Genomic DNA, 20549 nt, shown 5'->3' with positions numbered 1-20549 from the left:
TAATGAAAGATGGATTGCATGGTAGAATCTGAATTTAGCATGATGTAAGGCATTTCCATAAATCTTTGATTCTGAACAATTATAGTTAATGACTTAATAGCCATTTGAGAAGCAGCCTCTTTAATAAAGCCAACAGATTCTGAAAAAGTTGTAAGCATAGAAGTCTAGCATTCTTACCAGCAAAAAGAAGTGTAAAGACAACCACAAGCTGGTAGAAAGCATGGCCCAAAATATTCTTCATCATCGTGCGCGAGATGAGAGGTTTATTTCTACCATAAGGTTTTCTCAACAAGAGAGATTCCGTGGGGGGTTCCGTTGCCAGTGCAAGTGAAGCCAATGTGTCCATTATGAGATTTACCCATAGCATCTGAACAGCTTTAAGTGGAGAATCCTATAAAAATGATATGTTTCCTAATACATAAACACAAATATCTTGGAAAAAAATTGCAGTAAACACTTTCTCTATTGAAGTATGGTACAGTACTGTGCTTCAAGACTACAGTACTTCTAGTAAAATCATGTCGAAAGGCAACTACTATATCAGTCATTAAGAGAGTATTTTCAACCCCATTAATGGAAAATGTGTACATAATACCTACTTGTGTAATACATGCTCCTGTGAAAGCAACAATTACTGCTACTACATTGACAGTAAGCTGGAACTGAAGAAATTTGGAGATACTGTCATATACATTTCGTCCCCACATTACAGCTTTAACAATGCTTGTAAAGTTGTCATCTGTAAGAATAATATCAGAAGCTTCTTTAGCTACATCAGTTCCAGCAATACCCTGAAAAAGTAAAAAGAAAACAAATACAAAGTCACAAGAGAAGGAAGCAGCATTTCCACATTCCATATACTGTATATGAAAACCTTACAGATAAGCACACAAGACAGTTACCAGCCTGCAAAGGGTAGTCCAGAACAAAGAAATCTATCTGTATTCAAGCACCCAGCTCCATTATTAGGAGGGTCTGGAGTTGGAGACTTGCCTCCAGTGACCTGCTTTGTCTTTATCCTGGGCAAAGATGGAGGGCTCGACCCTTCTTCTTCAAATCTACTCACTTGCAGCTATCAAGTAAATGCTCAAATGAAATCTTGCCATACCCTAAAGGCATTAGATCTTGTATGATATCAGAAGCTAAGTAGAGTCAGCACTGGCTAGTACTTGGATGGGAGACCATTAGCAAATACCAGGTACTATATTTTAGAGGAAGGAACTGGCAAATCCACCCCTGAGTATTCTTTGCCTGAGAAAACCCAATAAATTTCATGGGGTTGCCATAAGTTGACAGGTGGGTTGAAATTGCACAGGCAGGCAGACAGACAGACTCCATTTAAACTACAGAAAACACTGCATGGATCCAAATATTTCCTTCTTCCACCTAATTTAACTTTGTTTTGATATATTTTGAGATAGTGAAAACACTCAAATTAGGTTGCACTGGCTTGGAATTAATGAGTTTAAAGAACCTCAGATGGAAAACTACTTCATTACCTTAAAGACACCAGATTCCATCCGATCTTGAAAGCTAAGCAGGCCCAGCCCTGGTTAATACATGGATGGGAAACCACCAACAAATACCAGGTGCTGTATGCTATATTATAGAGGCAGATCATGCAAACCACCTCTAAGTATTTTTTGCCTGAGAAAACTGTATGAAATTCATAGGGTCACTATAAATTGACAGGTGACACAAAAGCGTGCACGTGCGCACACACAGAGACTGTAAAAAGAATCACCTTTTTTGACAAGATTATTACTAAAAAGATTGGCCAATGATACTATTCGTAAATAAAGGGTAATATCAGTAATTCTTAAGAGCAGGTTTATTTCAGACTAGTGACAGATTAGTGTTCAGGGACATGCAGTCTAGTCCAATGTGTACAGATATCCTTCTGAATTCAATGGGGTTTACTAAATTTGTATTTGACCACATAAACATTATCATTCTTAGAAGTATTTTCTCTGCTCCTATTGAGAGAGGATATTGAATAAGTGAAGCCACTTCAATGCCATATACCCAGATAAGGAAGTATTGTACCTGGAAATGGCATATTTAAATCATTATTTGCCTTTATCAATATTTTACATATTTTCTGTGTGTGCATGCGCACGTGTATGCTTTCTGCTTACATGAAAATCACCAAGTAGCCAGCTTTATTTGCCCCTGATAGCAGCAGTTAATCTACAAATCCACTAGGTGGCAAAGCAGTACAATTCCTGAATGTTTTATTAATATTACTGAAATGTTATGGGTTCTGGAACAAGAAGGCAATGTGTTTTGAGGTGCTTGCATATCTTCATGATGAGAAAATAATGCAGTCACTATTATCAAATGATTAAATTTAAGTGTTCTGGGAAAGCTGCCTATGATTAACTTCTGAGAGCATCATTAATTAATTAATTTAAATATTTGTACCCTATTTCATCTCCGGTCAGCTTACAATAAGATCAGTTTAAACAACTATAATCACAACAATAACAATTTAAAACAAAGAATTTAAACAGTTTTGATTGGAGAATGAAATAATTTGAAAAAATATAATTAAAAAGAATAAAGCCATATATCTATATGAACTTGGATGAAATCACTAGGCCTCAAAATCTTTTGTAAAAAGCCAATCTTTAACTTGGGACTAGAAGGGGAAGTCATTCCACTAGAGTGCCATAAAAGACGGTGCCCTCTCCCATGCCTTCATACAATGTATTATCCTCTCTGCGTGACATACAAAAATGCTCCTCTAAGAGATCTCAGTTCTTGGCCGGGCATGTATAGGAAGAGGCATTCCTTCAAATATTGAGCATGTTCTACTAATGTGTATTTTTGTCATTTTTTCCTTCAGTCAGTTCTAACTAAAAAGGAACATAAAATACTACTGGAGGTATTTACAGCTTGACTTCACAACAAGTGAAGCTAGACTGACTTATCTTTGGAAAAAGCATCAGTATGGGCTCCACATTAGGGGGGGAAATATCTAAAACACGTGCAAAGTTCAGTGTCATGTAAGAGATCTGACACCAAAATCTACAGAGATAAAGAAGACTATGCTCATCTTAGACGCAAGTGTCACAATTCTACTGTGACAAGGAAAAGGAAACAGGCGAAACCTGATAACAGAATTAGGTGCTCAAAAGGAGTATCAGTTTAGCACGAATCAGATTAACATTTTACAACCCACTACACTTATTAACTCACCATAGCAAAGCCAACATCTGCTTTTTTTAAAGCAGGACCATCATTTGTTCCATCACCAGTCACTGCTACAACTTGCCTCTGTTCTGAAACAGTGCTGTCTATTATGCCTAAAATGAAAGCACAAATATTTGAATATCTATCAAAACAAAAATTTGCACTGAAAATTATGAGCTACCAGATGTTGATCTAAACTCCAACATTCATGTTATATTATCACTATGATCTCCAGCTCCTATAGACCTCTATCCAAATACTGTAGAACTATTTTGCCAACACTTTTATAGAAAGCTTTGTTAATGTTCATTTAAATGTTATCTGACTTACCTTTCACCAAAGTGTGTTTGTCAGTGGGGGAAGACCTTGCAAGAACACGGAGTTTGGGCCAAATTTTGTCTATTCGTTCCTGTTCTATCTGTGAAGATAATGCAGATTAGTTTTGTAACTCAGATTTTCAGAATCAAAATTGAACTAGCTATTAACTACACTCACCTCTCCTTTTTCATTACGTATTCGTCTATTGAATTCTTTGCCTTCTAGACATAGGAAATCTTCACCAGGATGCAAAATGCCACATTTCAAAGCAATAGCACGGGCAGTGTTAATATTATCACCAGTAACCATACGTACAGTTATGCCAGCACGCTGGCATTTTTTAATTGCATCTGGTACCTATGGGAAAAAGAAAGCTATTTATACAAACATTTTGATATTATAATTTCAATGATTCAGTTTGCATCTTCATGTTACTAGGGATAAAATGCAGATATAATTGAGCATGTGCCTGTGTGTGTATGCGTGTGTGTGCATACACATGTTTTTAGTTCACAAATGTGGATCAAGCAACAATGAGCTAATTAGTGTTCATACACCATAGTATTTAATTTATTAGCTCTTACTCAGATAGATGAGACATTTAGTCCCTCTGAATCACATTTTGTTGCAGAATTCACCAAGGAAAGCATTTTATAACATCAGGAACTGAAACTGCCCTTGAGTTTCAGCTACTGGTCATGTATTTGTTTTCCTTCCCCCAAAATACTTCCAAGAAATCTAGTGCATCTGTTGCTTACTTTTTCTCTCCCAAACAAGGAGGGCTGACAGACACTCAAAACAAACATCTCACCTCATGTGAACACAACCTGATTCCTACTGTTAATTCTAACTAGTGATGATCCACTGAATTAATGGAATTTTATCAATTTGTTGAATCACTATTAAGCAACTGACTGAAGGAGCAGACCCTAGTCGGGACTACCCATCAGGATTCAGGACAATGCTTTTCTGGACTTTGGCTGTTTGAATACTGTGAAACATTTTTGACTGTGAATCCAGCAAAATGGCAACCAAGGACATTTTATAACTCTTACCTGTAAAGCCTAAACAACTAATAAAGTGTTTTAGTATGCTTTAAAACTCAAGCTTGCCCAACCACTCCAGAAAAAGCAACAAGCTAGATTAGTGAAGAATGAACAAACATGCTGTTATTTCCTCCTACCTCAGGCCTCACAGGATCTTCAATGCCCACAACAGCAATGCATGTAAGACCAGTGACAATGTCATTTTCATTGTCCCATTCTGGCTCAGGTTCTCCAGCTGGGAAGTCTCTGAATGCCAGGCATATGGTTCTGAGTCCCTCTGAGGCCATGGGTTCAATCACAGTTTTTACAATATCATCACGGTCTCTTGGTCTGAATACTTTTGGTTCACCATTTGCACTTAATATCTTAAAGCACCTGAAAACAAAATACACATTTAAACATTCAGAACACCCTGGATAAGAGATTAACAATGATTTTCCGTAAGTCTCACTTGAGAATGGTCTTTGACAATAAAACGTATCTTGAAACATAGGGATACCCCAGCTGTATGGACAAACAACCTGAGTTTGCATTTTAGAAGCATGAAGAGAATGCATTTGGCTTGACTATATTTGGCTTACTCTTGCAGATTTTTAAAGGGGAAAAATGCTAGATAAGCATATAATGGAAGTTGTTTCCAACTTATGGGGACTCTAAGGCAAACCTATCATGGGGTTTTCTGAGGCTGAGAGTGTGTGACGATACAAATCACCCAGTGGATTTTCAAGGCTAAGTGGAGATTCAAACACTGATCTCCAGACTTCTAGTCCAACCCACAAATTACTATGCCATGCTGGCTCCAACATTACATTATGTACAAGCTATTATGCTAATTGAAGTTACAACAAGTCTTTGTATTTACTTAGAATAGGGGTGGGCAATATAGTCTGTGGGCTGCATGAGACTTCAAGCATCCCTATTCTGCACTACTACCACAGAATCAGTGGTGGCAGTCACTGCTAACTGTACAGTCAAAATCACAGGAACCCACTCCCCTTAACCTTTCCTGGGCTTCAGAAAGTGAATCAGATATTCTGGCCTGTAGTCTTTTGGAACTATACTGTTGTTGCTGTTGTTAATTGTATTTATACCCTGATCTTTAGAAATGCTCTCAGAGCAGCTTACAAATTGTTAATTAGACAATTCCCTGCAGTTAGACTTACAGTCCAAAAATAAGGACACAAAAGGAGAAGGGAAGGCTCTAGCACCAACCTGCACTACAGAGACCTCCCACATTTGTTACCAAAATTTCAGTGACTGCTACCAATTTGTAGCAGCAGCAGGAGGTCCCACAGTAGTTCCAGTCTTAACAGATTTGCTCATACCAACCTTTTATTGGGAAAAAGTTTCTAAATCAACCAGTTCTAAAAGCTATTGGAAGACATTAAAAAATACTGGTTTAAATAGTGGCAAACGGATGGTGTCATTTCAAGAATTGTATAAAAATCTTATCACACAGGAATACAAAAAGTTAACTTGCTTTTTAAGTACAATCTCTGATGCACCCTTGCTGAATATCCGGAAACTGCCATCAGAGTTCTTCAGCACAGTACTCATTGATTTCCTAACAGAGTTGAAGGTGTAGACTTTATAGAGTGCCTCTTCTGGTATTTCATTTCTAACATCCTGATAATCTCGTTTCAAATCCAGAACCATTCCCAGCAAGGCACATTCAGTTTTATTACCAACATGGCGAGGCAGACCACCTTCCTTTTCAGGAGGCTGCAAGACAAAATAAACCGACTAAGAAGCAATTTGCTTCCATTTCAACAAAAAATTATGCTAGAACAAGGAACTGGCAACTCAGGGTTTATTAAATCAGAAACTACCAACTGAAAGTTAAACAGTTACATTCTGAAATCAGGCATTTTAGTTTAGTTTCAAAGTATGCGCAATTCTCAGAAAGTATTTTATAAAAGTGAAATAGCAACTACTTTTAACTGAATGTAAAATACATAATAGGATTTTTGTAGAAGTCATTCATCTTCAGGTCAGAGTGTGCATGTTAAGATTTATATACATTACAGTATATAAATCTTTCATTTTAAAAAGAGTTAAACTCAAAAGTGTCTAAGGGACCCAATTATTTCATTTATTCCTTCTTTATATTTTTTAAAAATTCTCTGAGCATGTGATAAGATCAAAATTATATTTTAATATTGGGCATAGGTTCAAAAATTGAAAGATGCTTTTGAATGAATAAAATGGAAACACATATATTTATGTATTTATCTTCAACATCTGTGTGAAGGGATGAACACCAAGCCAAATTATACTTTTACAGAATAGTGGTAACTGTGAATGTCACTACGAAGCCAATTATTAATGCATTATCCAGCTATGAAATCTCAGCCAAATACTACTAGCATTAATTACAGAAAAGTTGATCCATTATGTTAGCAACATTTTAATAATGTGCTTTTAATATATATATATATATGTGTGTGTGTGTGTGTGTGTGTGTGTGTGTGTGTGTACCAATGTTATCAATCTCACCCAACTAAATGCAGAATTCAAAGATATAGCCGTGTTAGCCTTTAGAATCAGTATGTAGAGAGATCTTCTAACACCTTTGAGACTAATTGAAAGAAAAAAGTTGGCAGCGTGACTTTTTGTAGAATAAAGTCTACTTCCTCATATGCATGTGAGAAATCACAGAATCACTGAGTTCAAAGTAGACTTTAGTCTATGAAAGCTCATGCTGCCAACTTCTTTCTTTCAGTTAGTCACAAAGGTGCTACAAGATCTCTCTACCAACTAAATGTAAACACTATGAGGGCCCACTGATTTCAAAAGATGCTGAGCTTATGCTTGAACTCTGGGATGTTAAAGTTAACCTTACAGAAACAAATCATATCTGTTACATTTTAAGCCTTTCAATTTGCACTTACCAATATTTTGGAAGTATAAGCAGAATTGACAGAGATTCCTGTTACAAGGTATGACAAAGTTTTCTCAGGAATAGCTTGTGGCTCTGGGATTTTTTTATAATGTTTTTCACTGATATAAGCCTGGACTACTGTCATCCTGTTCATTGTCAATGTTCCTGTTTTATCTGAGCAAATGGCTGTTGCATTTCCCATTGTTTCACAAGCGTCCAGATGTCTGACCAAGTTATTATCTTTCATCATTTTCTATATATATATATAAAAAAAATCAAGTCAGTCTGAAGAGTACTGAAGCAATTCTAGAATCTACTTTTCGATGCCCCTGTCCAAGCTAGGATTCCTAGCCAAGCACACACTGGAAATCTCATATTTAAGCTATCTACTTAGACAAAGACAAAATGAAACAACATAACTTATGAAGAAATAAGCTCATTACAAATATTAGAGAAGTGGAGGGTTGCTGAACCACTAGCTTCCATGCTAGATGGTACTCATGGAACTTTTTCATGTGGACTTCATTGCCCCCTCTTAGACTCCCCTCATCCTGAAGCCATGCCTCCTTCTCTTCTAATTTCCTTTTCTACTTATGCTGTAGCTAGGGCTCTAACAAACAGCACTACTCTCTCATGCACAATTTCGTTTGTGCTACTCTACACTTTCTCTTTTGCCACTCTGCAGTTTCCTCTTATGAGCTCTTCTTTTAGGTGCAAGATGAATTTTAAAAACCCTTTAGGGCAAACTTGTTAACTGTGAACTCCTTGTTACCTCTGAACTCCTTTCCACCACTTCACACCCCTGAGAAGGCGAAGAGAAGCAAGAGGGTTTTTTTAAAAGCCGTATGGTTAAATAAAAAAAAACTCCACAAGCAATAATTTCAATTTTTTTTGTTTCTGGTGGCATGTACCCCCACATGTCCCTTGTAAAGTCCTCACTTTAGATCACCTAGTTGCCAAAAGTGAGGGGTGTCTGAGGAAGCAGGCATAGATTTTTTTTTTTCTTTTCTACTGCCCCAAACCTCCTGTCCTACAAGAAGTTGAGCACAGGGAAAAACTCCCATAAAGGAAAAAGAGAAGGTTGGCAGAAGTTCTCAAAGTGGTGGCATGCATATTTATACAAATATGTGCATGCACACACATTCCAGAACTGTAAGAGACAAATGCAAGAAGCCAAATCCCAGATCTGATCAAAAATCAGATCTGGATTCTTGTCTTTGTGGGGGTTAATACCTCTGATAGGCGGTGAGGGGAAACGGATGGAGGAATAGGTTGTGTGATTTTGCTAGAGACAATACAGGGTGTTTGTAGGGTGCAACAGCAACTGAATGGATGATGGAAGAAGCTGGCTCTAGTTCTAACCACCACTGGCATCTACACCATCTATCATACTAGTGTACAGCAACTACATTTTCACACATACCTTTACAGAGTAAGCCAGTGAGATAGTTACTGCAAGTGGAAGACCCTCTGGAACTGCCACAACCAGAACAGTAACACCAATGATGAAGAACTTCACAAAATACTGAATGTATATTGGTGTGCACTCTGCAAGCCAAAGACGTTTTTGGACCCAGAAGGTATCAATTACAAAATACAATACAAGAATGATGACTGTGACAGCAGACATCAATAATCCTTGTATAAAAAAAAAGGAAAACTAGTTAATTCATCATTATGGACATACATTTTAGCAAATAAGTTTCTAATGTCTACTCTCAATTTTAATATAAAGTTTTGTTTGACTGAAGATTTCAAGTTGAATGCTTCTTGCAAATCTCTCAAATACTGTACTTGAACCAGTATGTTTACACACATGTATCTGGAGTTAGGAGTGCAAGGTAGCCCAGTGTATGGATGACACCAAATTATTCAAGGCAATCAAGGCTGCAAAGAGATTACAAAGGTTCTCTCTCAACAGAGTGAATGAACAATCTATTGGTAAATTATGTTCAAAATAATTGTAACTTGGAGCACACTTGTGGGAAGACCCTAAGCACACACAAATTCAAGAGGTCTGAAGTGACAGTGACTGATCATTTAGAAGATTTTGGTTTTGTAGCAAATAGCACAGCAAGATTTACGTAGTGTGCAGCAACTATAAGAAAAGATAAATTCAATATCAGAAGACACCAGGAACATCAGTATCCCTTAAGACATCAGGGACAAAATATAGGGACTGTGCAGACTGGTGGGAAAGGCCGGCCTGGGGGTGGCGTTGGGGCTTGGCACCCACCACGTACCATGTGGTGCGGCATGTGGCATCATGCTGGCCTGGGGACGGAGCCCCGGCTTCACCTCCAGGCCAGCATGATGCCATGTGCCGCACCACATGGCACATGCTGTCATGGTGCTCCTCTGGTGCTGCATTAAGATGATGCAGCACCAAAGGAGCACTGTAAAGCTGCAGCGCCGGTGGCTATGGTGCCCTTTCCAGAGTGCAAAAATGAGCCGTTTTTGCAGCTCCTTTTTGCGCCATGGAAAAGACCGATCAGGTTCATGGTTGCCATAGCCCTGATCTGCTGATGATGGCGGTGGCTGCAGGCCGCTCCTTCAGGGGCTGTCTGCACAGAAATAAACTCTACTTTTGACTTATTGTATGATCTACTCTTGCTTAATCCACAATGAATTCAATTTATGCAAAAAAGGCATGACATAACTTCTAAAAATACATTAAATGAAGCAGAGATATTAGCACCTTTTGATATAATGTCCAATTAAGATACCACACCAAGTGCACCAAGTAAAATGTTGATGTTTGAGAATCACCTTTAACATCCTAAGTTTAGCACTGTCTCTGAAGTTAAGTACCGCACACTGATGCTAGTAGTTATTCACAAAAATAGCAGTATTAAATAAGTTTTATTCTAAGTAGAATAAAAAATGGAAAAGTCATACCTGCTTTGCCAATCTGAACAGCTAACTTTGTGAGTTTCCCTTGCAGAACTGATTTCTCTTTCTTGGGCATATTGTTTCTTTTTTTATCATCCCCATCGGCACCATCTTCACTTTTCAGGGGCTGCATTTCCATAGCTGCACCATCCTGAGCCTTTGCTAAGTTTACAAAAACACAATATATAGAGTCTGTCCACACATTCTAGAGTAACCATCAATGTAAAAGATTTATTCACTGAAATGTATTCTGCCTCTAAGGTAGAAGTCAGTCTGAAAAATCTGCTTTATTTTAAAATTTAAACTTAATACAGCCAAAACTCCCAAGATTAAATGACATATTAATGTCTGCGCAGCAGTAAATTTGATATCAGTAAACAAAACCACTGACCAGCGGCAAGTGTTTTCCACATCCCATCTGGCCTGCTCTACACAAAGATGCCCCATTCTAAATTCTATAAATGTCAGAAACCGCTGGGACAAGGAATGGTGTTTGCCTGGTCTTCTGCAAAGTCCTAAAGGAAAAGGGCAACATGACACAATCCTTTCCTCCAGGTTTTCTGAAATTCAGAGTACTCAAAAGGCAAAGGGGATTTGCTTCTTCCATGCTAGGATTTAAAACTACACTATACCTACTTTCTGCAGATGTCTAGCATACAGACAGCAGATATTCTTCTCTACCCCTTCTTAGTTAACTTTATATCCTACAGGACCAGGACATAGGGGCAAGAGACACATCAGGATAAATCTTTGGTGATAAAGCCAAGTCAGAACATGTAGTTCCTTGGATCTCATTCAATCCTTGCAACTAATTGGCTTAGAAGTAACAGAGACGTTAGAATAACATGAATCTCTTAGAACAAAACGATGGTTAACAGGTGGGAACGAAGTACTAGGCAGACTTAGCTTCAAATCACCTAACTGCAGCTCAAAATTGCTGTGAAAGGAGGCTCCAGCTCAAAAGCAGAAATTTAGACAGAGTTTGCAGCTGGCACTGACAGGGTGTTGATCTGACACATACAGGGTTTTAAGCTGATAAGAAACAGAGTTTTGGCTCTGAGGGAAAAGAGAACTGCCTATGATAGTGGGGAGCCTATATTCAAATTTATTATATTCTTATATGTATTGTATTTAATAAATCTGTTTCTGTGTTGTTTTAAACCTGTCCCTGTCTGCCTGCCACAACTGGAGTCAGGCTGCACATGCCAAACTAAAGAACCCATCACAGTCCTATTGTCCGTGAGGAGGAGGATGACCTGGTTCCGCAAATAGGGCTCAAAGGCCTTCAGTGCTTTTTGTACCGCCAACATCTCAAGTGCGTTGATGTGAAGTTGGCGTTCTTTGGGACACCATCTCCCATGGACTGAGAGGTTGTTGATATGGGCTCCCCAGCCCGTGTTTGAGGCATCGGTGGTCAGTGAGGTCTGTGGCTGTGGAGACACAAAGGGAATGTCTATCAAGACATTGTGAGGGTTGAGCCACCAGCGGAGAGAGTGGGCGAGAGGCCTTGGGACGGTGATCCACTTCCGTGGATCGTCAAAGGCAGGGTCGAAGACAGAGGAGCCATGACTGGAAGGGACACATGCAGAAGCAGGCCCACAGCATCACATATGTCGTGGATGCCATATGGCCGAGGGCGACCTGAGCTGTTCGCTCAGTGATGCGCCGGAAGGCAAGGTAGCGACAAATTGTAGACCGGAGAGATTGAGGAACCTGTCATAAGGGAGGTATGTTCTGCAGGTCGTGGAGTTCAAGGTGGCCCCAATGAAGCACGCCTGCTCATTTGGGCAGAGGGTGGACTTTTCTCTGTTGATCATGAGTCCCAAGTGATGAAGGAGAGAGAGTACCGACTCAAGATGGGAGATGAGCATCTGCCTGGAAAGGGCCACAAACAACCAATTGATGAGGTAAGGAAAGATGATGATGTTTTGTTGGTGGAGGTATGCAGCTACAACCGCCATGCACTTTGTGAAAACTCTTGATGCAGTGCAGAGTCCAAAGGGCAGTACTCAGTACCAAAAGAAGTTGGGGCCGACAGAGAAGCTGAGGAGGTCCCGGTGGTCCTCTCGGATGCTGATAGGGAAATAAGCATCCCGAAGATCCAAGGTGGCGAACCATTGTGACTCCTGTAGGAGAGGCAAGATGAAAGCCAAGGTTACCAAGCAAAAATGTTTATAGGCAATGAAAGAGTTGAGAAAACACAAGTCCAAGATGGGATGGAGGCCACCTGTGGCTTTGGAGACAATGAAGTATCTGGAGAAGAGACAATGTTGGGTCTGGGACTGAGGGACAGGCACGATGGCCCCTTTTTGATGCAAGGAGCACACTTCATCGAGAAGGGTGTCTGAGGGAACATACTGTATTTGCGGCCTGTGCTCTTCATTTTGTTTTTAAAGTTAAGCTTCTCATCAGTCTCCTTGTGGAACAGTCCCGTGGCATTGAAGGTAAGTTCTTCAATGGTCTGTTTGGCTTGAGACATTAGGTCTAAGGACCTTAGCCAGGCATGGCGTTGGAGGGCCAGGGCGCCCGAGAGTTGTCGGGAAGTGCAGTCAGCCGAGTGTTGGGCTGCTGAGATCTGGTGCGAGGATAGTGCATGAGCTTCTGCTTGGATGGCCATGGCTGTCTTTTGTCCTCATGGAGGTCTTCGTAAAAGGGAAGAGCTTTCTCCCAAAGTTGCTGTTGGTAGGCAGGCATACACATTGAACAGTTCTGGATTTTGAGGTCCAGGACCGCGGAGGCATAGGATTTCCATGTCATGGTGTCGAGCTTACGACCCTCTTTGTCATTAGGGGTCAAAGCTGTCTTCAGGGCCGAGCGAATCTGTGAGACTTCCACAATTGCCAAGTTCATGCGAGGGTGTTCAAAGAGCCAAATCTCTTCTGAGGGTGTGATACAGTAGAGATTGTCTAATTTCTTGGTGGAAGGATGGGCCATGGACAAAGTGGGCCATGAACTCTTTGCAATCCTGGACATCGATGGTAGGAATGCAGTGGAGGTTGGAGTTGGGACCTTGTCCCGAATCCTTTCATCAATAGGATCAAGAGCTTGAGAGTCTGTGTGGAGGACTTCAATTTTTAGGGCTTTGCCCATCCGGATCATTTGTTCTGAGAAGGAAAAAATGTCATCTGAAGGAGAGGGGGCTTGGAGATAGGCGAGCGCCTGAGACTGTTGAGCCGGAACATAGTCGGAGATGGACTAGACTGCGGATTCAGAAGAGGCTGACCTGGTCCTGGTGCGGGCCAGGAGGTCCTGAGTGGTCACCAGTATCGGGAACGACGGGCGCACTTGCAGGGAGATAGCAAACACTGACTGTATGGGTCAGACTGGTTTCACTTGGGAAGCTGAAGAAAAGTGAGACTGAAGTGGGATGGACGCGGCAGATGACCTCGGAAGAAGCAAGAGAGGTTCAAGAGGCTGGAAGGTTGAAACAAAATGGCCTCCGTGGACTTCCAAAGGATCAAGAGAAAAAAGTAAGTGCCTGTGGCTTGAGCAAAAACAACATCCCGTCTGGGCGGGTTCAGCAAGGACAGAGGATGCATCATGGACTGAGAGAAAGAATTGTCAAGAAGTCTGAGTGTTACTGTTAATCAGAGTCCAAAACCAAGTCCAAATCCAAATCCAAAGAGTAGTCAGAGTCAAACAAAGTCAGAGCAAACGCAGTAAACGAAAGCAAAAGCTAAGGAAGAAGCAATTCTAAGCGATGTTCCTAAGCTACTCACGCAGCGGACAAAAGGAACTGAGAAAGGGCAGGAAGACATCCTACCTATATAGAGGGTGGGCGGAGCTACCGCCAAAAAGTTTCCCCTAGCAATTCCAGTAGGATCTGGAAATGCTACGCAGACACAGAATAACCCATTTGTGTGCTTTGCAGAGACCACAAAGAAGAAAAGGAGCTGTCACAACAGATGCCAGAATCATATTCTCCTATCCCACATCATATCTTAGTGCCATGAGTAACTTGGAACTCTAGCTACAACCCTAGATTAAGGAAGAATCCTGGCTACATTACACTCAAGTTCATACAAGGCTTTACAGAATGGAGAGATTATCAACTAATGGAGCAGGTGTTGTGGAGGAAGGATGTGTAAAATCACACATGATCCCATGAGCCTCATGTCTCAATTTTCATCACTTTAAAAGTAGACCTCTGCTGGCTCTGTTCAACATCAACATCCTAATACTACATTGTGGGGACAAATCACATCTTTTAGATCTAAGATTAAGCATAACATATTAAAATAGTTAAAATAGGAAGTATCAGTTTTGCCTGAATGCTATCGTATCATTCATCAACTTAATGTAATAAGTTCTGTTCATTACCTTTATTACGATTTTCAATAGCACCATCTTGTTTTTTACCTGCAAAAAACAAAACAAAAAACAGTGGCTGCTAAAGAAACACCAAACCTTGTATTTGTTTCTTTACTTTTTGGTCTTTGCTTTTTAAATATAAGTTATTGTTCAACAGCATCAAGTTTACTGCCGGTACCCAGCAAAGTTTACTGTTTATAATTTATCTAACCAGGAAGTGCTTACTGCTGTGCTATGCAAAACAGTCCATTCCAGATTTCCTCATCCATCTGACTAGATCTATTAAGACTACAACTCCCATCATGATAATGGGAACTGTATTCTATACTGTACTCACTAATTTCTCTAGTAAGATTAAGTGCAGCATGACTGCACCAAACTCTGATATATCTCACATCCAGATTACATCATTAGGTTATAATGAACAACAGTACTGCAACACTTGAAAGACCATCTCTATGCCTTTCATTCAAATAAAATGTAAAGAAATATCAGATTATATCAGGTTCACACTTCACAAATTTCTTGCTAACTACAAGTATTTCAGATATATGTTGTAATACAAAATGTACTATTACTACTGAACAGCTGCAAACCTCAAAGGTCCATACATAAGTTTGCTCTTGCAAGAACATCATTAAATTCAGCAAGTACACAGGATTAGGGAAAATACCTTCATTTTCCATGAACCTGCAAGAGGGAAGATTTCTCCCTCCATTTGCACTCACTTCAGAGGCCAAAGGAGGCAGTAAGATTCCCACTTTGATAGTCTCAGACTAAGTGCAATAGGAATGAGATCAAAATCCCAACCCAGATCACAGTTGTGGAAGACATGTGACTTCATCCTTTGCGATCATCTCAGGCATTGAGTTCAACATATTATACAACACAATGAGATTTCTAGATTCCTGCTCAAGTCTAAGAATTATTTAATATTCAGGAAAAATTTCAATGTCACAAGATCCCAGATATATTTATTGGTACTTCACTACTCGTAAAATGATTAGTTTTATTCTCAATATGCCCATGTGGCAGTGATTATATCCAGTTTGGATTACTACAGAATGCTCTATATGGGGCTGCTTTTGGAAACTGTTTGAAAACTTGAGCATGATCCCTGACTGAGGCTGGATACAGGGATCATGGGACCCTTTGTTGAAACAGCTGCGTTGGCTACCAGTCTGTTTCTGGGCAGAATTCAAAGTCTTTCATGGCCCTACACAGCTTTGATCCATACCATTTAAAGCCCAAGGCTTGGGTCCAGTCTATCTGGAAGACCACATCTCCTTACATAAACCAGCATGTGCCTTATGATCTGCAGGAGAGGACTTTCTCTCTGTCCCACTGCCTTCATAGGCATGGCTGGGTAAGGACTCAAGAAAGAGCCTTCTCTATGACAGCTCTCAGACTATGAAATGCCCTTCTACAAGAGGTCCAGTTGACCCCGTCCATGCTCTCTTTCTGCTTGCAGATGAAGATGTTTTTATTTAAGGAGGCATTTAGTGAAAGCAGAAAGGAGCTGTTTTTTAAAAAATTTCATCATGTTTTAAATGCTTTTTAATGTTGTTTTAACTATGTTTTTAATTTCTGTTTTTACATTATAGTTAATTCATTGTATTTTAAACTTTTACTTTAAGAAGTTTTTTTAACTGTACTTTTTTGCATCCCACACCAGGAAAAAGGTGGGATATAAATTAAATAAATAGTAACAAATATCCTTGCTGCCAATTCCTCCTATAAAAACAAAGGTCAGTGGAAGAAGCAATATTTGCTGGCATACGTCCTCCAATGGAGACTCACTAGTACAAGTGACAATGAGTGGGCAGGATGTAACAGACACACAGACGTATAGTTATAATTTTATTCACTCATACTTCATAGCCCCCGCCAACATCATAATTCTATACTTGTAAAAGAAACAGTGTATGTTAAACCACCACTGAATTCAATGGGAAGTTCAAGATTACTGCTCCCTCTTTGCCCACAAAGGTACCATGTAAGATAGGATTCAAATATAAGAGCTCAAACCCTTCACAACAGTGTGTCTACCATTTGACTCTCAAATTCTCATTTATTAAAGATGATATGTGTAAGACAGTGTTGAAAATAAGTCTGTCACTTAGAATTTCCCCCCAGATCATATGTAACAAATTGGTACTACATATTTATGCTCAGTACAAAGGTTTTGGGTGGGTAGGCAAAAGTTTTTTTAAAACTTCTAGAAGGAATACATATCATGAAAGAGAGAACAGCCTAAAAGCATTGCTGCACCGAACATTGCAGTCTTCCATCAGGCATAATTCATAAAATTCGGAATATTTTTAGGCGAGGGTTGGGAGAATGTGCAGTTCTCCAGATGTTGGACACATTCCCCACCTGCTTTAGACTGATGCTGCTTCTACACTACATTCTGTAGAGCTTCCCATTACTTGACAGACCTCACTTAACATATCATATCCTTGTGATACTATTAAGAGTACTCAAGTGAAAACTGATTTGCTGAAGTGGCTGGAACCGTCTGCTGAAGTTGGCGTGGAAAGAATTCAGTGATAGTAGAGTTCATAGTTTCATTTCCATATTTATCTTGCACAGTTATAGTGGGTGTGGGGAAGCAGAGTCGTTTTGTCCACATTCATTTTGTATTTAGTTAAACCATCGATTTTGCATTGTTGAACTGAAGAATTCTATAAAACATTAGCTATCAAACACAATGTACCTCTAAGGATTGTCCACGTATTTAAAATGTTTAAACTTCATGCTTACTTTTCTTATCTTTTTTCTCCTTTTCCTTCTTTTCTTCATCATCATCAGCTCCAGCACCAAGCAAGGTAAAGATAATTCCAGTTTGTGAGTTTATACCTACAGCAGTAACTACCACTCTTCCTGAACCTTCCATTACATGCGTACCTGAAATGCAAAATTGTTTACATTTGTGGAAAGTTGAGAATCTTTCTAATTTACTGAAAAACATGCTATAATTGCACAATTCCTCTGTGTTTAAAGTTCTACTGATGCTTCACAGCAGGTTGTCAGCAACTATTGACCGGTTTGTTTTGGACTGCAATTCCCATAATCCTTCACCACTGTCTAGGTGGCTAGGACAGATAAACCAAAAATGTTGTTCACTACTGTTTTTACAAGTACAGTGGACCCTTGTTATATGCTGGGGTTTGGTTCCAAGATCCCCCGTGGATAACAAAATCAGTGTATGCTCAAAATAATTAAATATAATGACATAGCAAAATGGTGTCCCTTATAAAAAATGGAAAATCAAGGTTTGATATTTGAAATTTAAACTTTTTTTTTAATATTTTCAAATCGTGGATGCTTGAATCCATGTATAAAAAAATCCATGTATAAGAAGGGCCGACTGTATACACAACAGTTGGAACAACAACAAAAAAAGACAATTCAAAAAATACAATGACTTTAGAACGCCTCAAATATTCTGAGTCAACTCTAGACCACTCAATAAACAGAAGCCATTTGAAAATCTTGCAGCTGCTGATTTCCAGATAGTGGTAAGACCTTATTTGAATAATACACAAGGTTCAGTTTCCAGCAGTTATTGGCCAATGTCTAATAAGCGATTATATTTATATCTTCTTTTTCAAGCTTCTCAAGGCAGACACTAGACACCATCCTCATTTTAGCCTAACAATTTTGTGAGACTGTTTGGAGCAAGAGCAAAATTAATGGAAAGCAGCAGTTCTGCATGTTAAAAAACAAATTTCCTGCAATAGTAATGGTGTGGAAAGAAGAGCTTAACATTCAGAAGTTAAAAGAGAGAACATGTACAGTATAGAACTATTGTCTTTTTTGTTTTTGCTGCCACTCCCCAACTATTTCTCCTGCGGTCAAGCTGCATTTTCCTTCTCATGTGTCATGTGTCACATTGGGGACAGACTGCAGGGAGGTAAGATAGGGGTGGATGGGGGCAGTTCCATATTTCACAAGTTTGCCAAACTTGTTTCTGTTATAAGACCTATGAAAGTATGAGTGCATGCACACACACACACACTAGCCAAGATCCAATATGGCACAGCATGTCATTATTTTTACAGTCAAAAGTAAGCTACAGCTATTCATTCAACACCCACACATGGGTGGCAAACAGCGTGGGGAGGACTGCAGAATGATCTGGTTATGTTCCCATACTCAAACATAATGATTGCATAACATTCACTGAGATTTGCCAGGGTCCTCTAGAGGCCTCTGTTGACAATGTATCATTTTGCAGACAGATACTTCTTCGACCACTCCCTCAATTGCTCTCCAACGCCTATGCAATGGTCGTGGAGGCTGCAGTGGTTCTATGATAAATTTGGGGTGGGGCTGATTCCTGCAGAGAGTGAAAAAGAAACCACCTCTACCATAACCAAAAAAGAGAGACTTATACAGTGGGCCCTCACCTTACGCGGGGATCTGTTCTGGATCCCTCCGCATAAGGCGAATTCCGCCTATGCTCAAGCCCCATTGTAAACAATGTGGCTCATGCACAGCGGCATGTGGGGTGCAACGGGCGCGCGCACCCATTCAATTGAATGGGACGCGCCACTCTTCTGCCCTGCGCGCTCCCCGCGGCTTGAGCGCATATGCTCAAGCCGCGTAAAGCGCGCCCGCATATGACGTGGGCGCGCTGTATAGGCATATCAGCTGGACCTACACTTATGTATGCCACTAACAGACTGGTTCTCAACCTTGGGTCCTCCAGGCATTTTAGACTTCAGATCTCAGAATCCCTGATCATTTGGGCATGCTGCTGAGTGGACCCTTGTTATATGCTGGGAGTTGAAGTCCAAAACATTAGGAAAGCCAAAGGTTGACAACCACTGTACTAACAGAATGCAAGCCTCTGGCAGATACTCACTTCTATCATTCTGATACTGCACAACTGAACATTCTTAAAATTTTAGTTCCTGCTGCAATCCTTGGGTGTCCCCCTTTCTCACACTGGAGAGAGTCTGGGTGTGGATGGGAATGAGAATGGGAACACCAGTCATCTCCTGATTCTACAGACAGGTTCACTTAAAACAGACCTATAATCTGGTCATTTACTGGTTACCATTACATGGAGAACAAACACTTTTCTTATAGCTACCATATTCTAACTGATACAGAGGTCATCAACATCAGGCTAGTTTTTTTAAAAAAAGAAAAAACGTGGCTGTGTTAAGTTGCAGAGAGACAGAGGCTCAAGTACAGTAGCCTGAAATTATAGTTCACCAAAGATGTAAGAAAAGAGTGTTTATTCCCACAAAACAGGTCAATTTAGTATAAAATGAACCTATACAGTTGGATAGACACCTCTAGTGAAATAATGTTTAAAGGAGATGTAATTATGAACTCTTTACGGCAAGATTGTCTAATGCAGGGTAGGGAAACATGCAGCCCTCCAAAAATTGTTGAACTACAACATCCGGCATTCCTCATCCACTGGGTGTAGTGACTAGGTCTGCTAGAAATTGAAGTTTAGAAACATCTGAAAGGCTGCATAACTCCCACCCCTATGTTAAACATAGTAAAAATCTACATTAAGCACTGGATACTTTTTGGACTGTGCACAATTTTTAGCATCGTGTGCCGGCACAATTTCTAGCATCATCTGCCCCTCCCCCAATGGTATACTGAACCATCTACTGTATACTGTACAGTGGTGCCTCGGGTTACGAAATTAATTCGTTCCACGGCTAATTTCGTAACCCGAAAAATCTTCGTAACCCGAATTGCCATAGGCGCTAATGGGGAAAAAAGCCGCGGCTCTGCCGCGGCTCCATTTAAACAGCGCCGGCGTTTTTTCGTAACCCGAAAAAACGTTCGTAACCCGAAACAATAAATCCCTATGGGATTTTTTCGTATCCCGAAAAATTCGTAAGCTGGGTAATTCGTATCCCGAGGTACCACTG

At 40.0% G+C, this 20549-nt stretch overlaps 1 protein-coding gene across 5 annotated transcripts in view; it reads right to left on the bottom strand.

Moving 5' to 3' along the window:
* ATP2B1 (ATPase plasma membrane Ca2+ transporting 1) overlaps positions 1–20549 on the bottom strand; it is an 85646-nt gene that overhangs the window by 11905 nt on the left and 53192 nt on the right. For 4 of the 5 annotated variants that reach the window (XM_042466600.1, XM_042466602.1, XM_042466603.1 and 1 more), the window contains exons 6-17: positions 17407–17550; positions 14653–14691; positions 10339–10494; positions 8864–9078; positions 7451–7693; positions 6040–6281; positions 4697–4934; positions 3691–3870; positions 3526–3613; positions 3202–3308; positions 600–791; positions 178–391 (exon numbers count right to left, since the gene is read on the bottom strand). In XM_042466600.1, the coding sequence (XP_042322534.1) occupies positions 178–391; positions 600–791; positions 3202–3308; positions 3526–3613; positions 3691–3870; positions 4697–4934; positions 6040–6281; positions 7451–7693; positions 8864–9078; positions 10339–10494; positions 14653–14691; positions 17407–17550 (2058 nt within the window). The remainder of the gene's footprint in view (positions 1–177; positions 392–599; positions 792–3201; positions 3309–3525; positions 3614–3690; positions 3871–4696; positions 4935–6039; positions 6282–7450; positions 7694–8863; positions 9079–10338; positions 10495–14652; positions 14692–17406; positions 17551–20549) is intronic. The other variant, XM_042466604.1, reaches the window with a different exon arrangement.

Source organism: Sceloporus undulatus, chromosome 5 (assembly GCF_019175285.1).
Source record: "Sceloporus undulatus isolate JIND9_A2432 ecotype Alabama chromosome 5, SceUnd_v1.1, whole genome shotgun sequence".
NCBI classification, from domain to species: domain Eukaryota; kingdom Metazoa; phylum Chordata; class Lepidosauria; order Squamata; family Phrynosomatidae; genus Sceloporus; species Sceloporus undulatus.
The sequence above is the reverse complement of the archived record's forward strand: the minus strand, read 5'-3'. Positions and strand labels throughout refer to the sequence as shown.